This window comes from Talpa europaea (genome assembly GCF_964194135.1).
Source record: "Talpa europaea genome assembly, chromosome: 2".
Lineage (NCBI taxonomy): Eukaryota > Metazoa > Chordata > Mammalia > Eulipotyphla > Talpidae > Talpa > Talpa europaea.
In genome coordinates this window covers 85,324,190-85,344,183 of record NC_140068.1, presented here as the reverse complement: position 1 = coordinate 85,344,183, position 19,994 = coordinate 85,324,190, and the positions used below count along the sequence as shown (strand labels likewise).

At 38.1% G+C, this 19,994-nt stretch overlaps 1 protein-coding gene across 2 annotated transcripts in view; it reads right to left on the bottom strand.

Moving 5' to 3' along the window:
* Positions 1-19,475, bottom strand: part of CYP39A1 (cytochrome P450 family 39 subfamily A member 1) — a gene marked incomplete at both ends in the record, with an annotated part of 80,777 nt that extends 61,302 nt beyond the window's left edge. The window contains 6 exons of one of the 2 annotated variants that reach the window (XM_084227730.1): positions 1,039-1,146; positions 6,066-6,159; positions 7,065-7,214; positions 8,689-8,863; positions 10,298-10,433; positions 19,299-19,475. In XM_084227730.1, the coding sequence (XP_084083856.1) occupies positions 1,039-1,146; positions 6,066-6,159; positions 7,065-7,214; positions 8,689-8,863; positions 10,298-10,433; positions 19,299-19,475 (840 nt within the window). The remainder of the gene's footprint in view (positions 1-1,038; positions 1,147-6,065; positions 6,160-7,064; positions 7,215-8,688; positions 8,864-10,297; positions 10,434-19,298) is intronic. The other variant, XM_084227731.1, reaches the window with a different exon arrangement.
* Between the last annotated feature and the right edge of the window lie 519 nt (positions 19,476-19,994).

The following is a 19,994-nucleotide window of genomic DNA, read 5'->3' as shown; positions in this document are numbered from 1 at the left end:
GGAAGGACACTTAAAATAATTTATTGCTCCTTGTTACAAGAAAAAAGAAAAACAAATACATTTGTCATTTGAGATTAGTTATATGTTCCTGTTTAGTAGAAAACAAATATATAAAAGCAAATACATATGTATATAATTTCCCAAATATATTCCTGTGAAATCCTTACACAGGAAACTGGTGTGTATCAAAAATGAAGTGGCAGACAAACCTCATGGCTTTAATCTAGTTCACAACAGCTTTAAAAAGAAACAGATAAAAAAAATTCTGCTTTCTTTAGAAATACTGTGCTTTCTAAGGTCACCAGCTCTATTCATGAGGAAGCTTAGAGGACCACGCTGGTAAGCAAGGCAAACAGAAATGGCAACCAGGAGAATGGGTAGAGAGGAAGACAAAGAACTAACATTCATTTGGTACCAGCTGGGTTTATCCTGTTGAATCGTCACAATCACCTTGTAGAGAAATGAGAGCTACAATCATCTAGTCCCTAAGTCCTAGCACCATACTAAGAGCTTTATTATCCCTTTCTTAAAGCTAAGGCAATGGAGATGCAAAGAATTTGCTACCTCCATGAAATTCTTCTATAAATAGAAGAAGGCTGGGGGCCATTGAAAGTAATGATTGCTAGAAAACACCCAGTTCTGTTGGAAATTATCTGTCTAGTTACTTTCTACTCAATAACTGTTGAGGTCAGATCTTATTCAGATTTCCAGCACCAACACCACACATGTTGCCTGACAAAGTGTCCCATGTGTGGGTGTTGTCACAACTGACTCCAAAGAGCAAGCTTTCCCCTTAGGCTGTTATGTGCTGCCTTTCAGAGGAAGAATTCATTGCAGATCTCCATTTTGCCTCCTTTGTGACCTCATCATATTTCTTCAAGCCTTCAGATTTGTTTTTCTGTCTGAGAACTAAACCCATCACAGTCCTTTTCTTTCCCCATAAGAAGAAGTTAAAAAAAAACTGAAAATGAAAAATGATGAGAAAATTTGAAAGTGCAGTAGACAGAAAAACAACCCTTACTTTACTAATATACTTACAGGGACAGCATTGGACAGAGAAGCCCAAAGAAGCACGAGCCCATAATTAGGACAGTTTTGTTCACCTGTTTCCATCTCTACCATATCCAGTATAGCCTGAAATAAGGTCTGTTTAAAAGAAATTAATAAATTTAAGATTGTCAAGAACCAGCTAATTGACAAGTACTGGTATTAATAAACAAAATATATGCATTTTTCTTTAACCTAAAAGCTAGTATATGAAGAAAAAGATCAGTAATTATAGGAGGTGGGAGCATGAATAGGTAGAGCAAAGAGGATATTTAGGGCTGTAAAAAACATATTATAATGATGGACATCTGTCATTATGTATTAAACCAACAGAATTTGTAACATCAAGAGTGAACTGTGGGCTCGAGGTGATTATGATGTGTTAATGGACATTTCTGATGGATTTACATATAAGCTGGTAGCACACTGGGGCCTCCCTGGTGGCACAAAGGGTTACGCACTGCACTATGAAGCAATCAGCAGCCTCTACAGTATGAGTTCGATCCCTGGCCAGCCAGGGAGCAACCCACATGGTGAAGTAGACCTCTCCTGACTCGCCTGCTGCTCCCCTCAGCAGTATATTTCCGTCAATCTGCCTGTTCTGCCCCACCCTGTCTCTTGTGTATCCTCTCACCCCCTGCATCTCTGGCCTGTACCCCAGCTCTTGTATGCATAAATAAATAAATCTTTAAAACAAACAAAAAAGTTGGTAGCATAGCAATTAGGAATAGGGGCTCTGAAGCTTAGCTCCTTTACTGAATTGGTTTAAATACTGGCTTAGTTTTAAGACTTCATTTTTTGAGAGCAGTTTTAGGTTCACAATAAAATTGAGAGGAAGATACACAGATTTCCCATATAATCCTTATTCTCACAGTACATAGTGTTTATTAATTTCACTTACCAAAATGGTAGCTATTATTTGTTTTTTATCAGAAGTGTGCACTGACACAGAATAATCATCTCAAGCCCATAGTTTGAAAGTTCACTCTTGACGTTACACATTCTACAGGTTTTGACAAATGTATAATGACACATGTCCATCATTATAACACATTTTCATGGTCCTATATATCCTCTTTGCTCTGCCTATTCATGCTCCCACCTCCTACAACTACTGATCTTTTTACTTTCTTCATGGTTTTGCCTTTTCCATAATGTCATAAAGTTGGAATCATGTAGTACATAACATTTTCATATTGGCTTCTTTCATTAAGTAATGTGTATTGAAGTTTCTTCCATGAATTTCCACCATTCACAATCCTTGACTCTTGCAGATTAGTGAATAAGAGAACTGCATTGTACCATAGTGTAGCAGCCATGCTTCAGATCCTAAGACATAGGTAATCTACTACATTACTACTAGAGAAAATCCATGATGGGGGACTGTTACTAATGCATGTAATGTTTCAGAAGTGATTAATTATTCTAACCTCCAGCTTTCTGATTTTAATAATCCTCAGTTTTCTGGATATTAATGTCATTGTAAAAAATAAATGAGTCATGAATTTGTGAAATGCATGATAGTATGCTTGGGGTAGAGCTAGCATCCCACAAATAAGTATTAGTGATACCTTATTTTTGTAATAATGGCTTAGTAGAATTGAAAATAAATATAGATTTTAGTTACTGCTGGTTTCTTTAAAGTTTACATCTCATGAAAAATCCTATAGATATACTTCATTCTTTTGCTATGCTATGTAGTACAGTCTTAAAAATACTAGTTTGGTGTATATCTAGAATAGCATGGGAGAAATCAACACATTTGATGAAAATGTGAGTATAATTTTTTAAAAAACAAAAACCTTCTTCCAGTTTTTAGCTTAATTTCATTGGAAATCTACTAATGCAGAAGACCACAGAATCTTTTTTTAAAGATTTGATTGATTTAATTTATTCTTATCCCACATTTTAAAAAGCATGGGCAGTGAAAAAAGTTCATTGTGAACACTGCTGGAATGAAACAGAAGTAATACATTTTAGGAAAAAAATGAAACTAAACTGCTCACAATATTCAAATTGAATTCTGTACCTAAGTCTTCAATGTTGGAATAGCTTCAAGCAAAGTTTAAAACGTGTTTTATTTAAAATAGGAGGTAAGAATACTTATGGTTAATAATACCTCATTTATTCGGAATAAGAAAAATAAATGATGGTCTAGTAGGGAGACTTAGCAAGGGCATTAAAAAAACCTGTTTGTAGGTTCACAGGTTCCAGATCTATCTTTAAACACATGTGGTTTTAACCCTCTAATTCCTAGAAAATAATGCATATAAAAAATGTGTTTGGGTCCGTTTGTAAAATAGAAACATTAGCTGAAACACAGTTTGAAACGGAGTCAATGAAAGACATTCCAGTACAGCTTTCTGTATTCCTTTTATTCAAGGGGGAGCTACCTTCACATATTCCTTTTTTCCTAAAGCTATCTTCCTCCCCAGTGTTAAGTAGTTGTTTGTAGTATCAATTGATATAATAACTAAAAGCAAGCAAACAAAACTATTTGACATCTTCTTGAAATATTAAAATATCTGAAGTTTTTTTATTTATTTTTTATTTTTTTAATCTTTTTTAAAAAGATATATTTATTTATTTATACAAGCACTGGGTACAGTCAGAAGCACGGGAGGGTGAGAATTCACCAGAGCCAGAGCGGGGAGCAGAACAGGCAGAAGGACCAAAGTACACTGCTGAGGGGAGCAGCGGGAGGCAGGAGAGGTCTGCGCGCCATGTGGGACCCTCCTCTGGTGGCCGGGGAGCAGCCGGGGATGGAACCTGCGCTGCAGAGGCTGCGGGCAGCTTCTCAACCCAGCGCTCAACCGCTGCGCCACCTGGGAGGCCCTGAAGTGTTTTTTTAATGATAAAAAACTGATAAACTCAAGTAGTCCTTACTATGTTCTACATGTCTTTTCTATATTGCACTAAGTCCTTTACAAATAGTAACTCATTTAATCCTCACAACTCTATGAGGTAGGTGAGGAAACTAAGGACAGAAAGTCAGGTAACCATGCCCTAAATCAAGAAACTGGTAACTGGATTTGAGCATAGGCAGTGGGAAGCACATGAGCCTCAGTTTCTGAGGGTTGGCCTGGAGAATTAAGGAGTTTTAGAAAGCTCCCAAGGAATCATTTTTTTTAAGATTTTTTTTTTTGGCGGGGGTGGGGGTCTCCCCTGGTGGCACAGACAGTTGAGCGCTGCGCTGTGAAGCTGTCTGCAGCCTCTGCAGCGACGGTTCCCTCCTGACGGGCCTGCGAGGGTCCCACATGGCGGAGCAGACCTCTCCTGTGGCACCCGCTGCTCCCCTCAGCAGTGTATTTCGTCAGCCTACCTGTTCTGTTCCCTGCTCTGTCTCTGGTGAATCCTCTCACCCTCCTACACATCTGGCCTGTACCCTGGTTCTTGTATAAATAAATAAATAATAAATAAATAAATCTTAAAAAAAAAAAAAAGAAAGAAAAGACAAAGCCTGCCTCTCCCTGACAATGTGCGCAGCTTCACTCAATGACCCCCACCTTGGGTCCATGAAGTCTGCCCGGGCGCAATAAATTTTCCCTTCCTTTGAGGAAACAAACAAAAAAAAAAGGCTTTTTTTTTTTTTGCATAGAAGATCTGGGATGCGAACTGGGATGCAGCCAGATGTGGGGAGGTTTTGGTGTGGGGAAGAGAATGAGAGGATTCACCAGAGACAGAGTGGGGAGCAGAACAGGAAGATTTGTGACAGGGTGATCACCAGGGAAAGGGGAGATTCCAGTTCCTTGACCCACCCAAGGAAGGATGGGGCTGAGCAGGGAGAAGAAGATGCTAAAGAGACTAGAGATGGAAGGAAGCAGGATGGAGAGCCAGAAGGAGACCTGGCAGAGGCGCCTGGAGCAGAGAGAAGTGTGAAGAAGTTGCACTTGTTTCCTGGTTCTGGTCTGGTTGAAACAGATGTGGCTAAGAGACCCAGGGGGAGGTTAACAATGGCAGCTTTCATCTTGATTTTGGTCTTTCTGTCCCAGACGTGCTGGACCCCTTCTGCCCCTTTCCTATGTGTCCCAAATAGAAAGTGCCTTAGACTTGTGACAGGCTTCTGGGCTTCAATGGCCCTGCTTTGGGCCAACACTGTTTGGCTGCGCATTTACCCATGAGGGAGGAGTAACTTTGAGTGCCTTTGATTTGGAAACTTTATTCTTTGTTTTTTCTATACTGCACACTAATTGTATTAAAGTTCCTTTCCATTAAAGGTCTCTCACAGTAGAGTATGTTTTGTCTTGATGCGGTAGATCAATGGTGCCCCATTCCCTGCCCTGTAACAGGTTTACTAAAATACACTGCTAAGGGGAGCAGCAGGCAAGTCACGAGAGGACTCCTGAGGGCATATGGGTTAGCTCCCTGGCTGAGGATCGAACCCAGGCCATAGCAGGGTTCGATAGCACTAAAACTTAACCCCTAGACCACCAGGGAGGCCCCTCCCAGGGATGCTATTGCCCACTCAGAGCTGAGAATCATTCATCAGCAAGCATCCATCCACATGGAAGGCTTATTGCTAGAGTTCACCCAGAGTTTCTGTTTCATGGGAAATGTTGATACCACTGACTGGGGACCACACTTGAGGAACCACAGATGGAGGGCACTTAGGACACTGATTCTGCTTTCAAAATTATCCATACTACCCCTTTTATTTGAGAAGAACAAAAATTAGTGGATGCGGCATCAAGAACAAAGTCTACTTTGTAAAGTACTATTAACTTTGCTGAATTTGCCCTAACTCCCACCTGTCACTGCTGACACAACCAACTGTATAATATATAAATCAGTAAAGTATCTCAGTATTTTTGTTTTATTTTTTTCTACATCCTTATTTTTTTATACACAGAGTACTATTAATAACTACCTCACTGTTGTGAGGATGGAATAATAAAGTAATGCACTCATCACAGTGCCTGGCACAAAATGGTATCTAATATATCTCACAAATTGTAGCAAAATATATAATTACAGTTTTCATCTCAGAAATTTTAGCAAAGAAGTTAAGGAATACTTACCATGGAATTTTCTTTTGTCGATTTAGAAACTTTTATATCTGAAATGCTTTTCTTAAGGAATGCTAGAAACCACTTTTTGGATTTTGACCAGTTTCTAGGTGAGAAAAAATATTTATATAAATTAATTTGAAAGCACTTGAAGAGCAATAGGTCACAGCAGAAAAGGAAGAATGTTTATGGAATTATGTTTTTCTAAATTTCTTCTTTATTTTCAGTTAGAGCTTCATAAGACCTATCTCAGGCTTACTAGTCTACAAGGAAAACTGAGGGAGATAAGCAGCCACATTTTAGTATCTTTTAGAAATAAATGTTTGAGGGCCTCCCCGGTGGTGCAGCAGTTGAGTGCTGGGTTACAAAGCTGCCCGCAGCCTTAGCGCCGGTTCGATCCCCGGCTGCTCCCTGGCCACCGGAGGAGGGTCCCATATGGTGCGCAGGCCTCTCCTGCCACCCGCTGCTCCCCTCAGCAGTGTACCTCGGTCCTTCTGCCTGCTCTGCTCCCCGCTCTGGCTCTGGTGAATTCTCTCACCCTCCCGCGCTTCTGACTGTACCCAGTGCTTGTATAAATAAATAAATAAATAAATAAATAAATCTTTAAAAAGAAAATAAGGACAACATTGTCTAATTCTGAGACTAGTCACACTTGATGACTGAACACATTCCAAAATGTAGCAGTGAATGTAATAATAATAATACACTTTAATATATGCAAGGTTGAAAAATAAATTCTTCCTTTCACGCTCATATTTTCTCCTTATCCCATCCTCTCCTTTTACCCTCAAAATAAGGGGAAAAAAGAAATAATGCATCTCTCTTCAATTACTCCTGTCATTCGCACACACACCCAAAACCCAAACTGGTGATAGGAAATATTTTTTTTTTCTCTTCCACTTACACTGCTGTTACATTTGGCTAGCATAGAGAAGTGATATAAATATATCAATTGCTGAGAGGACCTTGATGAAGGAATCAGTTCTAAGAAAATAGGAGACAACTCTGTACCTTAGTAGATATTCTGGAATCTGGGATCCATACTCAAAACCTTCATCATAACTTTGAAAATGTCTATGGAACTCCTTGATTTTCCTTTCATTTGTGGGAAACAAACCTTTTTTAAAGAGTATATTCACTGTGACAGGATAAAGTAGATTCCTACAAAGACAGAAACATAAAAAAAAACAAAAACAAAAACCAAAACAAAAGATCCAATGCCAAAAGAGAAGAAAGGCACAAGAAACAAAAGAGAGCAGTATTTAATATCCCTCTGTTAGGAATAGATAATATGTAACACATTCTTTTGGAAAAAGTCACACTTGGGAGGTTTTAATATTTGCTTGCTGTGATCAAAATAACTTAGGGATAATTGAAATTGTAGTTTCATCTATCAGAAGATTTTAAAATGCTTTCCAAGCAAGCACTGTCAGATTCTGACAATTGTGAGTTGATAAGCAGAAAGAAGTTGATTCCATACAATTTCAACAAGCATTTAATTAGCAAATAATAATAACAAAATACTGTCCATGTCCTTATATAGCAGCAAAAAATAACCAACCAAAGAATTAAGGGCAATATTAGTCATCAAATTTCCTAATGTCTTACAGGATCCTACAAATTTGACCAATTGTATATTGAAATGTATGACCTATCACCAATAACTTTTACTTTAACTGAAAAAAAAAATGACTACTGTGGAATACTTTAGTGAAAAAAAAAAAGATTACCAATATGTCCTAGATTAGTAGTACTAAGTATTGTTTATTTCATTTTTATTTACCTTCCTTACTTAGAAACTCTTCAGAATCTCATTGCCCCCCACCCCGGTTTGAAAGGCTTGCAACAATTGTCTTTATTTTGTTGTAGATATTGAGCATGCTAAAAGTTTATTTGATTGCTTGGTTTTGTTTTTGTTATTTCTCTCTTGCTTTTTCTGGAATGCTTGCAAAATGTTATTGTTCTGTTTTGAACCTGAACTGTTGAATCCTATCAAGATGGGAAAGTATCAAACTGGTAACATCAATTTATGACAATTTCTCTTTGCTTGCCATGCCCTGCCCAGATCTTTGCCAAAAAGCTAGAGTATGATGTGTTCCCTGGCTCCCTCCACTGCCCTTCTCTGGGGCACCCATCCTCAGATCCCTCCTCTAAGGAGGAACCTGGGCTGAGTCCTGAGGCCAACCATGATTTTATCTCAGCCACCTTGACAAATTTCACAAACATCTCCTAGACCCTTGCCATCTACTTTAAGATTCTCTACTCTGCCCTTTCCTCTCAATGGCAGCTTGCTCTAGCAATCACAGATTGCGCTAAATGTTTTGTCAAAATTCTGATGGGTGCATAACAATTATAAGAGGTAAATCCATGTAGAGCATACACATCTGGAGTGATTAAGAAGACATTACTGTAAAGGTATTAAGATGAATGCATTGGTTGATTTATCTACTTTAAAACTGAAGTGCTAACTGAAAGTTTGCCAAATGAAATTTAAAAGATTAATCTCTAAATCACCTAGTAGGTAAAGACGTCATTAATCTCCCATAATTCTGAATTCCAATCCAAAGGCTCCAAATTTTAATCCCTTCTGCCCCCCCACCAAAAAAAACTAAATCAATGTGATGCATATATTTACCTTACTAAGTTGTTCAACTCCATTGTCCCATGAGTGCCCAGATTTTCCAACTGTCTGTGTAATTCTTCTGTCAATTTTCCAGAGATTTGCTCTAGGTTGAAAGTACCCATTTTCCCTTTCATCATGACATAAAGTTTTTCATGAAGTGTGAAAAAGATGTTCTTTGGAATTGATGCTACAAAGAGAGAAAATTGTTTTCGAAAGAAAATAAAAGAATTTCTTGAAGCAAACACTCCATATACTTGATAGGGATTATAGCTAAAGTCTGCCCAGTACATAAACCAACTCTTACAAATAAAAAGGAGGTAATGATTTGACCTACATTTTGAAATAGTGAAAGTCGATAGGGAATTTCACTTTAAGGGATGATGGATACTTAAGTAATTAAGAAGGCATCTCAGACTCACAAATTTGGTGATTTTATTTCCAGGTTAAAAACCTTCCATTGGATTTCTATCCTAAAGGTTTATAAGACCGTCTACCATCTTTCTAGCTCCCCAGTAATATTTCTGGTCCCTTTTCTCTCCAAATCTATATTCCAGTATATTGAAAACACACACTCATTTTTTATATTTCAGAATTTTCATGAGCTCTACTCTTCTCAGAACATTCTCTCCTTGACCACCAACCTTCCCCCCACCCCTATACACCCATGCCTGCAAGTCATAAATTTCTCCTACTGCTTTATATTTTTCTTCAATTGTCTTCTTGACTATTATTTCTACCAGGAGGCCTTTCATAGCCCCATGAATAACCTCCCCCCACTATCTCCTTTATATTAGTCTTCATGCTCCAGCCATAACACATCCTCCTGAATGGGTTGGGTTGGGCTGAGTTTTTTAACTACTTATTCTTTTATATTTTTCTTTAATCCTTTTTAAATTTTATTGAAAGTGTCTTTTTCAAAAAATAAATTTTAATTTTATACATTATCATCCTATTATGTGATGGTTACATTTTGTGTAAGTTATAAAAACATATTTAGATTTCTTGAGCATACATCATCTCTGTGGTAGGGGAATATGTGAGAGATAATAAGCTGATTGAAGAGTAAATATTAATATATTTTACCTGTTAAATAGAAATATTTTAAACATGAAAAGCCCGGGGGAGGCAAAACTTAAAAATCTTGCTCATTTCTACACACCTCTGATAGGAGAGTAAGTTGGTATATTTTTCTGAGTATGTGAATGCACCGATCAAGAGTGTTCCAAATATTTATATTCTTCAATCTGGAATGCCATAGTCTATATATCAAAAAGTACTAAATAGTCAAAGAATGTAGTCAATCCATTGTGATTTTTGTGCAAGCAAGAAATAAAAATCACGTTATTGATTACTGACAGCTTTTAGAATACTTTTTTATCTTAATGGCAAGAAATACACGAAAGGCTCTTTTAATTCATGCTATGTATTAGGTTGAATACGTATTTGTTTTTCAGTGACCATACTTATCATATACTCTTTTCCCCACCTAATTCTACTCTTAAGAATAAATTATAGGCCCACATCAGATTTCATAGAGGAGTAAGGCCTTAAGTGTTACCCTAAAATTGCTCTGGGATTCCAATGTTGTATTTCAAATGAATTATCTAAAAATATTCTTTACCTGTACGATAGACGGGATTTTGCACTGCTAGTTCAAAATTTACTTCTTTGGATTTTAAAAACACATTCATTCCCTCTTCTTCAGTAATAAAGGTCATTCGGGTGCCCAATACAAAGATTGTAAATATTGGTCCATACTGATAAGAAAAATGATACAAATAATATAAATGTTACTGGGTCATGGGTTATGTTTAAGACAATGCTCTTAAGGACACCCAATGTAGAAGTTAGTCAAGATAAAAGCTACAGTTACTTTATAAGTGAATGAGTTATAAATTTTGCTGATTCGGTCATCTAAATTATATCAATCCTAATTTATTCTGTCCTAATACTTAATTTTCCTTGTGATCATGTTATTATTTACTTGCATCATCCTTAATGCATAATTATTTAAAATAATAGTTTGAAATAATTATTCAAAACTATATCAAATATTGTAATATTTCAACATTGTATTAAAATATCCGTAGGCTCACAAGTGACCTAAGCTCAACTTTGTTCAAGAAAATGATACAAAATAGATGATTTCACCTTAAATCTGTAGTGATTTAACAATGCTTTGCAATCCTCAAAAGTTCACTAACAGGGCCTCCCCTGGTGGCGCAGCGGTTGAGCGCTGGGCTGCGGGACTGCCTGCAGCCTCTGCAGCGCCAGTTCGTTCATTACCCAGCCTCCAGCGAGGGTCCCACAAAAAAAAAAAAAAGTTCACTAACGAGCTCACTTTCTCACTTTCCAAAATGACTATTTCATCTGTACACCTTGCCCAACCCTCTCCACTCTTATAGTAGTGCCCCTCCTTTGTAACTCAAGAAGCAATCAAGTAAGAGCTTCTCTACTTCTCCCCACCAAATCCTGCAAAGATAACAAATCTATACCCATTTTCCATGCTTCCCCTCAGGTTAACACAGATGCAATTTTCTGCTCCTGTGAAATGCCAGGACTCCTTCAGTTGTGTTATGGATTCCACATTCTTACCTTCTCTTTGTTCTACATTTATGCCTTCTCTTCCCTATATCATCAGTCCTATCAGATCACTATTTGTAGCCTACAAACATACTCTACTGCAGGGATTGATTTCAGGGAGCCCAAGATATTACTGGGAAAAAAATATCAATATTTTCAATGACCTGTAATTATAATTTAACATTTTATCAAAATACGAATGTAAGTAACAACCCCCAATGTTATCCATGACTCTATCATCAAAAGAAACCATTGTTTCATATGCATTTCCTTAAATTCTGTGTCTATTTGGCATCAATGCATCATGAGGCTAATTATATTAGCTTTTTGATGTTCTGGCTTTAGCAGCCTTGCTACTAAGGAGAAATTGCCCTAGCCTCGGGCTAGCCAATTCTCAGGAAGAACAAAGAGCTCACTTAGTCAGAGGTATGCCTTTCTTAAGCAAAACAACCTATCTGGAGTCTATACCCCAGTTCCTGACTACTTTCTTATTTCACACACTTCATGCCAAAAGTTCTTCTATTCTAAAGCAGCCCAGGGCCAGGTACCAAACAACCAGAGACCATCACTATCACTCAAAGACATTCAGAATTATTCAAACTAGTCAATACTAAATTGTTTACCCTACCCTGTCTTGGTGTTCCTCAGTGAGTCTAGATCAAGACTCTGCACAGGCTTTTCTCTAGCTCCTCTTATGCCTCCTCACTGACACTGGTGCTTTATCCCCTGGCCCTGCACAGCATACAGTGACCCTCCTCTTCCCCTCAAAATAATAAACTTCCTTCCAAGAAACATTCTCATTTCTTCCTATGGTCAGGATGACTTTACCAGACCACAGCCAACATGTATTTTCTAAGAACAAACTCCCATACTTTATATAACATTATAGTTATAAATACCTTGAAATATCATTCATGCTCATCACTACTTCAATATTACAATCATGCCTTAACCTGCCATGAATGGCACATGATCATTCCTAGGACACAATGGTGGGCAGTACCAGGTCTATAATATTTTTGAGTGTATCTTTTTTGATTAGTTTCTTCAGTTATTGCTCTTGGTATTACTTTATTCATATATAACTAATCATAGTCAATCAGTGTAGTTTATTACCAGTTCATGTGTTGCAATTTTTGTTTCAGGACAAAACATAATTTAGAAATCTGAAGAGAAGTAAAGTCTATTGTATTCGCATATATTTTGATTACTATGTCCTTCTTGATGTCCAAGATTTCTTCTTTTATTGCTCTTTTCCATTTAGAGAACTTCCTTGAGTTAAATGTTTAAGATAGGTTTGAGAGCAAAAGATTTAGTCTTCCTTTAACTGAAAATGTCTTGTTTTCCCCTTAATTTCAAGTGGATAGTTCTGCTAACGTGAAGATTCTTAGTTGACAGTTCTCTCTTCTTTGAGTACTTGAGAAAATGTTACTTTACTTTCTTCTCACTTCCATGGTTTCTGATGCGGAATCTGTCTGCTCACCATAATGAGGTTTCATTATTCTCTTGCTGCTTTTAAGAATTCTTTCTTTGACCTTAGACTGCAGAAGTTTGACTATCATGGGTGTTGGTGTAGATTTCCTTAGGTTTCTCTTCTTTGGAATTAGCTTAATTTTGGTCATTAGCCAATTTGGGAATTTTTCAGCCTTATTTCTACAAATACTTTTCATCCCTACCCTCTCTTCACTCCTTCTGGAACTCTGACAACATGAATGTTAATTCTTTTGTTATAAAGTCCCTAATGGGCTATCCTTTTTTTTTTTTTTCAGTACTTCTTCTGTCTTTTATATTGGATAATTGAGCTATCTTCAAGGTCACTGATTGTTTTCTTCCTGTTATCTATTGTGCTGTTGTACCCATCCATTGAGTTTTTATTCTTTATTAGTTATTTTATTTTCATTTCTAAAATTTCCATTTGTTTCTTATTTATATGAGCTATTTCTTTTGAGAGACTTTCTATTTCTTTATTGATACTTTTTATTTTTTTCCATTTGATTCAAAAATGTTTATAATTACTTAATTGTTGAAGCACTTTACCATGATTACCTTAAGGTCCTTGTCAGAGAGTTGTCATATCTGTGTCATCTCAATGTTGTCATCTCTTGATTGTCTTTTGTTATTCAAGTTGAAATCTGCCTGGTTCTTTGTAGGAGGAGTGATTTTCTGTTGAAATCTGGATACTTGGTATATTATGGAATGACACTCTGAATCTTATTTAAATCTTATGTTTTCCAGGCCTCCTTTGGCATTATTGTCAGGTAGGAAGTGGGGTGTCACATTATCTACCTATATGATAGATAGAAATTTAGGTTCTTCACTTGGTCTCTACTTACACCTTGCTAATGCTGGTTGTGTAACTGGTAGCTGTTCTTTGAACCTGAGTAGTCTTGCAATTGTGTGTGTGGGTGAAGAACTCAGATGGTGATCAGTAAACTATTCGGGCAGTGTCCTTGGCCAGTTTTAATGCCCCTTGCTGCCCTGTATCAGTTGGAGATGAAAGTTAAGATTCCCTACTAGATTTCTTCTTATACAACTCCATCTGAGAGGAGTGGGCTTCTCATTACTACTTCATCATGGCCTCCACAGATATGGAAATAAGAAGTTAGGAAGTAGCCTCTTTATTGTTGAGTGGTGTAAAAAAATCCTGACTCATCTTTTAAGGCTCAGCAGTCTCAACCCCAATGAGTTGTGGGTTGTGGGAGACTCCATGCTACTGCTGGGTTGTAGCAGGATCCTGGTATGGCCTTAAAACTGCAGTAGGATGGATTTATTATTGAAAGGCATAGAAAGTCAGGATTTTCTAGGGCCTCCTCGGTGGCACAGCGGTTGAGCGCAGGGTTGTGAAGCTGCCCACAGCCTCTGCACCGCCAGTTTGATCCCCGGCTGCCAGCGAGGGTCCCACATGGTGCACAGACCTCTCCTACTGTCTGCTGCTCTCTTCAGCAGTGTATTTCTTCATCAGTTTGCCTGTTTTGCTCCCCGCTCTGGCTCTGGTGAATTCTCTCACCCTCCCGCGCTTCTGACTGTACCCAGTGCTTGTATAAATAAATAAAAATAAATCTTTAAAAAAAAAAAAAAGTCAGGCCTCCTCTGATACCACTCCATCTTGGAGCAGAGGGTTATAGGCTAGCAAGACTGTATAGTTAGGTTTCCTGCTTGTCATTTGCTGACTAAGGTAACGCCAAAGATTTTTCTGCAGTGTTTGACTGTATTACAATAGTTATTATTGTCCGGAAGTTTTCATTTTGCCAGATTGCTCCTTTCCTGGTTATCTGGAGAGAATAGGCTTTTCTTGGGGCACATTTTTTGTCTGTGCCTATTGGCATTTCCAGGTTTTTGGGCTTTCTAGAATCCCAATCTAGACTCTAGATACATGAAGCAGAAAGAAAACTTAGGGAACTCACTGTCATTTTTTACCTCAGATCCTATGGTCACTGACCTATCTGCCTTCCTCTCTCTACCTTTCAGAATCTTATGCTTGTTTTACAAATAATGTTCAAGCACTGTTTATGTCTTAATTTGTGGGACAAATAGGGCAAAGTAAATTTATGTTATCATTTCAGAAGTAAACATTCCTAATTAATTTTTTAAGTCATAGGATACCTCTAACAGTTACACAAGAGAATAAAGGAAGGTTAACTAGACAGCCAGAGGACAGAGAAGAGGAATAATTTTCATCGTATAGATGCTTACTTATACCTTTAGCATATGAACCTATTGACAAAAGAAAGAATTTTTAAAGAAAATGAACTTCAAACTTTGCTAGAAATTGTGACAACTTCTTTCTGGATTGTTCCACCTCTTTTCTGGAAACCACACAAAACCACAAGGAGAACAAGCACCATACTCAGGTAAGCAAGAAAAAGAAATCAACAAACTATAAAAGTATAGGCCACAGCATCTGAAACCAACATGCATCAGAAATTTCAACAGTAGGATGTGAGAGAAACAGGAATATGCAAGGATATGGAACCACTGTGAGATGGGCTAAGATTAAACAGTATTAGGGAAGGCAGCAAAAAGTTACACAAAAATTGTTCAGAAGGTTCCAGAAAGCTCCATCTTCTAAAAGTAAAGAGAACACCTGAGAAGACAAGAGTTGTGTCTCTTAGTAGGAGCAGCTATTGAAGAAAGGCAGTAAGAGATCATGTCTAGATTAGATCCTGAAAGACAGGAGCCATGGATGCACAGAGGTGGTATTTTTTCACTGTAGTAAAAGAGAAGAAAAAACAAACATAAGCTGAGAAACCTGGAAAACAACATCCCCCAATCAAATCCTCCTGCTAACAAGTGGTTCAAGATAACTCAACTCATTAAAATATTAGTAAACAAAAAGGAAAAATTCAGAACTATAAAAAAACTTTAAAAAGCAGAAATTCCTTAAAAATGATAAAATTCACCGAAAAGTGTTTCGCCTAAGAGCATTTAAAACCTGTCATGCAGAATTACTTTTGTGAATTCAAATATTATGTAATAGTTGCAGCTGCAAATGAAATAAAGCAGAAGTATAAGAAAACATGGAAGAAATAGCTAGGCAATAGAGGAAAATTAGGGGAAAAAGAAACTCAGGGGGAAAAAAAAGACAATAAAGGCATTTCTGAAGAAAAGACAACTACAATATATACAAGAGAGACTATACACCACAAAATAACAACAACAACAACAACAGAAAGAGCCTAAGGAAAGAGAATGTAAAAATACAAAAACTAAAAAGGGTAAAATAGAAATATATATGTGAAAAAACTTGCATAATTGGAACTCTTTCCCAACTTCCAAACTCATGTATCCAACTGCTTACCTCAACGTCTCCACTTGGCTATCAACATCCCAAACTCTTATCTATCTAAATTGGAGTTCCTATCCTCCCTCCCAATGAGTTCTTACAATCTTGCCCATCTTACTTGTTAGCAACTATACTTTCTAGTTTCTGTAGCCAAACCTGTTGAACCACCTTTGATCCTTTTCATTCTTTGCAATCTACTGGCAAATCCTGTTACTTACATCTTCAAAAGATATCAAGCAAGGCCTCCCCTGGTGTCCCAGGCAGTTGAGCTCAGCGCTATGAAGCTGTCTGCAGCCTCTGCGGCACAGGTTTGATCCTGGCTGGCCAGTCGGCTGGAAAGGATCCCACATGGCATGGCAGACCTCTCCTGGCTCGTCCGCTGCTCCCCTCAGCAGTGTATTTCGTAAGTCTGCCTGTTCTGCTCCCCACTCTGTCTCTGGTGAATCCTCTCACCCTCCCGCACATCTGGCCTGTACCCCATTCTTAAATAAATTAAAAAAAATCTTAAAAAAAAAAAAGATATCAAGCCACTTCTCAAACATGCACTGCTATCACAGTGGTCAATCTAAACTATGATCTCAATCTTGAATTAATGCATTAACCTTAAAAATATCTTCTTTCTTTTACTCATATTTTTGTTCAGCAGAGCAGCCAAAGGGGTGCTTTAAAATTGAAGTCAGATCACCTCACTCCTCTACTCAAAACACTCAGTTTCCTATTACACTCACTTTGATAATTTACAGATATGCTTGCCACATAGAAAAGACATTTATTTCTACAATATTTATAATAGCAAAATATGGGAAACAAACCACATCAATCACTAGGAAACTCTTAAAATGAACTATGGCACAGGGATTACTTTGCAACTTTTCCAACAAATTCAGAAGCTTCTATTTCTGCGTTGGTAGGATGTGGTAGAAGCAGGTAAACCAAGTGTCTCATTGACAACTAGGAAGATGGATAAATTTCAAAGATCATGTTTTCAAAGACCTCGCAGAAGTTGGGGAAACGTAAAAACTAAACGGAATGAAACTCCGCAGAGGAGAGAATTGTCTAGAGGTAAACAAACAATAAATCACTATCCCCCCCCCCCACCCGTGATGTCTGTGAATTCCTGGTATAGAGTGAAGGTCAGGACTGAAATAGATAACTTCAAAAAAATCTGTAACATACATAATGAACACTTAATGAACATAAATATTAAGTACCTTCGGAAAAAAGATAAGCTTGTCTACTCTCATCACCTCTAATCCACAATATGTTAGCGGTATTACTGATTGTAATAATGCAAGATAAACATATAGAAGACATACATATAAAAAATGTGTCTGTTTGCAGGAAAGATTTTATGTGTAAAAATTCTAACGAGTCTACAAAATAACTACTGGAGCTAGTAAGTGAATCTTGCAATTGAATCATAAGATAGAAAGTTTGATATGCATATATATAGAGAGAGATAGATATAGATATATAGATATATAAATAAGGTCCCTGGGCTCTCTTTCGTCTGTAGCATGGAGAGTGGCATGTGGATCAATGTGTGTGTATGTGATTTGATTATTAGATTGCATTTTGCTTTTTAGTTTTTCTTTTTCCTTTTGAAAAATTCATCCTTCCCTTTCACATATTACTAAGTTAGTTTTTCGAGATGTTGTACCTAAAACTATTTTAAAAATTAACCCCTATTCATATGGTAGATGTTCTAAACTTGACAGCAGTTGTGAAAGTGATTTAACTTTCACCACTCTTCATGTGACAGCTTTAATATCAAAAGGTTTAGAAAAGCCCAGGGCAAAGGGAGTAAAGGAGGCAATTCTTCTGAATGAATGGACTTTTTTTGCTATTGTTTTTGCATGTTTAACATAAAAGTTCTTGTTACTAGGGAAATTATGGCTTTTGACTATACAAACAACCTGTGAATTGTGTCTATTAAAATACAGCAGGGAACTTGGCATTTGAGGAATTCTGAATTTCTGGGATTACAGTAGTAATTCCAAGCCATACTCTGGACTTTATTTTGCTAATCAGAATTGAACAACTCTAAATTACCATTATATTAGTATTTTAAAGCACTGAAATACTGTAATTCTATCTTGTAATTAATTATCTCCGCCCGTTATCTGTTTGAAATAAATTTGTGTCTGAACAGCTACAGAAACATTAAATTATACAGATATTATTCAAGACAGCCATGTACTGTGGAATGTGCTTAATAAAAAACAAAAAGTTTAAAAGAAAAATAAACAAAAAATTTTATTTTTCACATGCCATAAGGACACAATTGCAAAAAAAAAAAAGTAAAAAAATTTTATCCACAATAGGCCCATAAGTATAAAATACATAAGTAAATAATTAACACTCACAGGCAAGACCTCATTACAAAAAAACTACAGGATATTTCTGGAAGAAATTGAATGCCAAATAAATGAATTGATATACAGCATTCGCAAATGAGAGACTTAATGCTGTTGTAATGTTAGTTTTTCTCCCCCAAATTTTCTACAGCTGTCACAAACTTCCAATCATAATTCCATCACTCCCTTTTTCAGATTTATTCATTTATACAAGGGTATAAATAAACTGGGTACAGTCAGAAGCGCAGGAGGGCAAGAGAACCCACCAGAGCCAGAGCAGGGAACAGAACAGGCAAACTGACGAAGTACACTGCTGAGGGGAGCAGCGGGCGAGGCAGGAGAAGTCCTCCGCGCCATGTGGAACCCCCACCGGGGCCGAACTGGCACTGCAGAGGCTGTGGGCAGCCTCGCCGCCCAGCGCTCAACCGCTGAGCCACCAGGGGAGGCCCTGCACTGTATTCTTTTAATTACTATTGCATTGTTTTATTATTGCAGTAACATTGGTTTGCATCACTGTATATGATTCAGGGCTATAGGTTCACATCGCTTCAAGGCACTACATGTACCATACCCACCGCCAAAGCACTCATAGTCCTCCATCACAGTCCAGTGCTGCCTGACCACCTCAGCCTTTGCTTCCCATTCTTACCCTCCCCCTCTGGTAGCTTCAAGCATTGTATTTCATAACCGATAAAAATCTATATTCCTTGCATAAGAAATAGCTGTTGATTGCCAGTTTCAGAATTAATAAAAGGTCGTTTAGAATTAATAAAAAGGTCGTTTTAGAATTAATAAAAATGTCGTTTAAGAGAGGACAGAAGTTATGTTCCCTAAGATGCAATGACAGAAATAAGAAAACAATATCTCTTCCTGACACCTCACCTGCCAAGGCCACATACCTTCACTCTTGCTTTCTCTATAAATTCTAGAGGGGCTTTCCCGAACTCAAATGCAGCTCCAATCCAAGGAATCCAGCCTCCTATGCACGGGGGTCCACGCAAGTTCTTCCACTGAAGGAAAAACAAAAGGGCAATACAACCTAAGAGTACAATCGCTGTTGGGCAAATTAGTTCCATGCTCTCCTGTAGCTCTTTCCAGAGTCAGAGAAGGAGAAAGTTCGGTGGCTGAGGCACTTCTTCCCTCGGGGTAGGGAGCACCCTCCGGGCCTCCGAGTTGCAACTTGTGCAATTAGTTTGCCTGAACTGTAACCGCCTTTCCCGCCCCAATTTTTAGGTGACTTTTGCACCATCACTCCCTCCCACCTCCACTTCTCTTTCAAGCCCTGGCCACCCGGGACCGAGAGCGCGCTGGCACTGCACCCAGCAGGGGTGGACGTGGAAGGCTGGACGGGGCGAGCGGGGGCTGTTGCCATGGAGCCCGGGGTCGCACGTAGCCAATCAGATAAAGCGGCCCGAGAGGCGCGGCGCCCAGCGGACTACATTTCCCAGAAGCCTCGGGGGCCCCGCGTTGTTTTTCTGCTTTCTGTCAGCTGGACCTTTGAAGCCTGGGGCTGCTAGGAAGGTTGCGGGTGTGCCGGGCACGCCTGGCGGAGCCGAGGGAGGGCCATGGTCGCCGCCCCACCTCTAGTGGGTTGA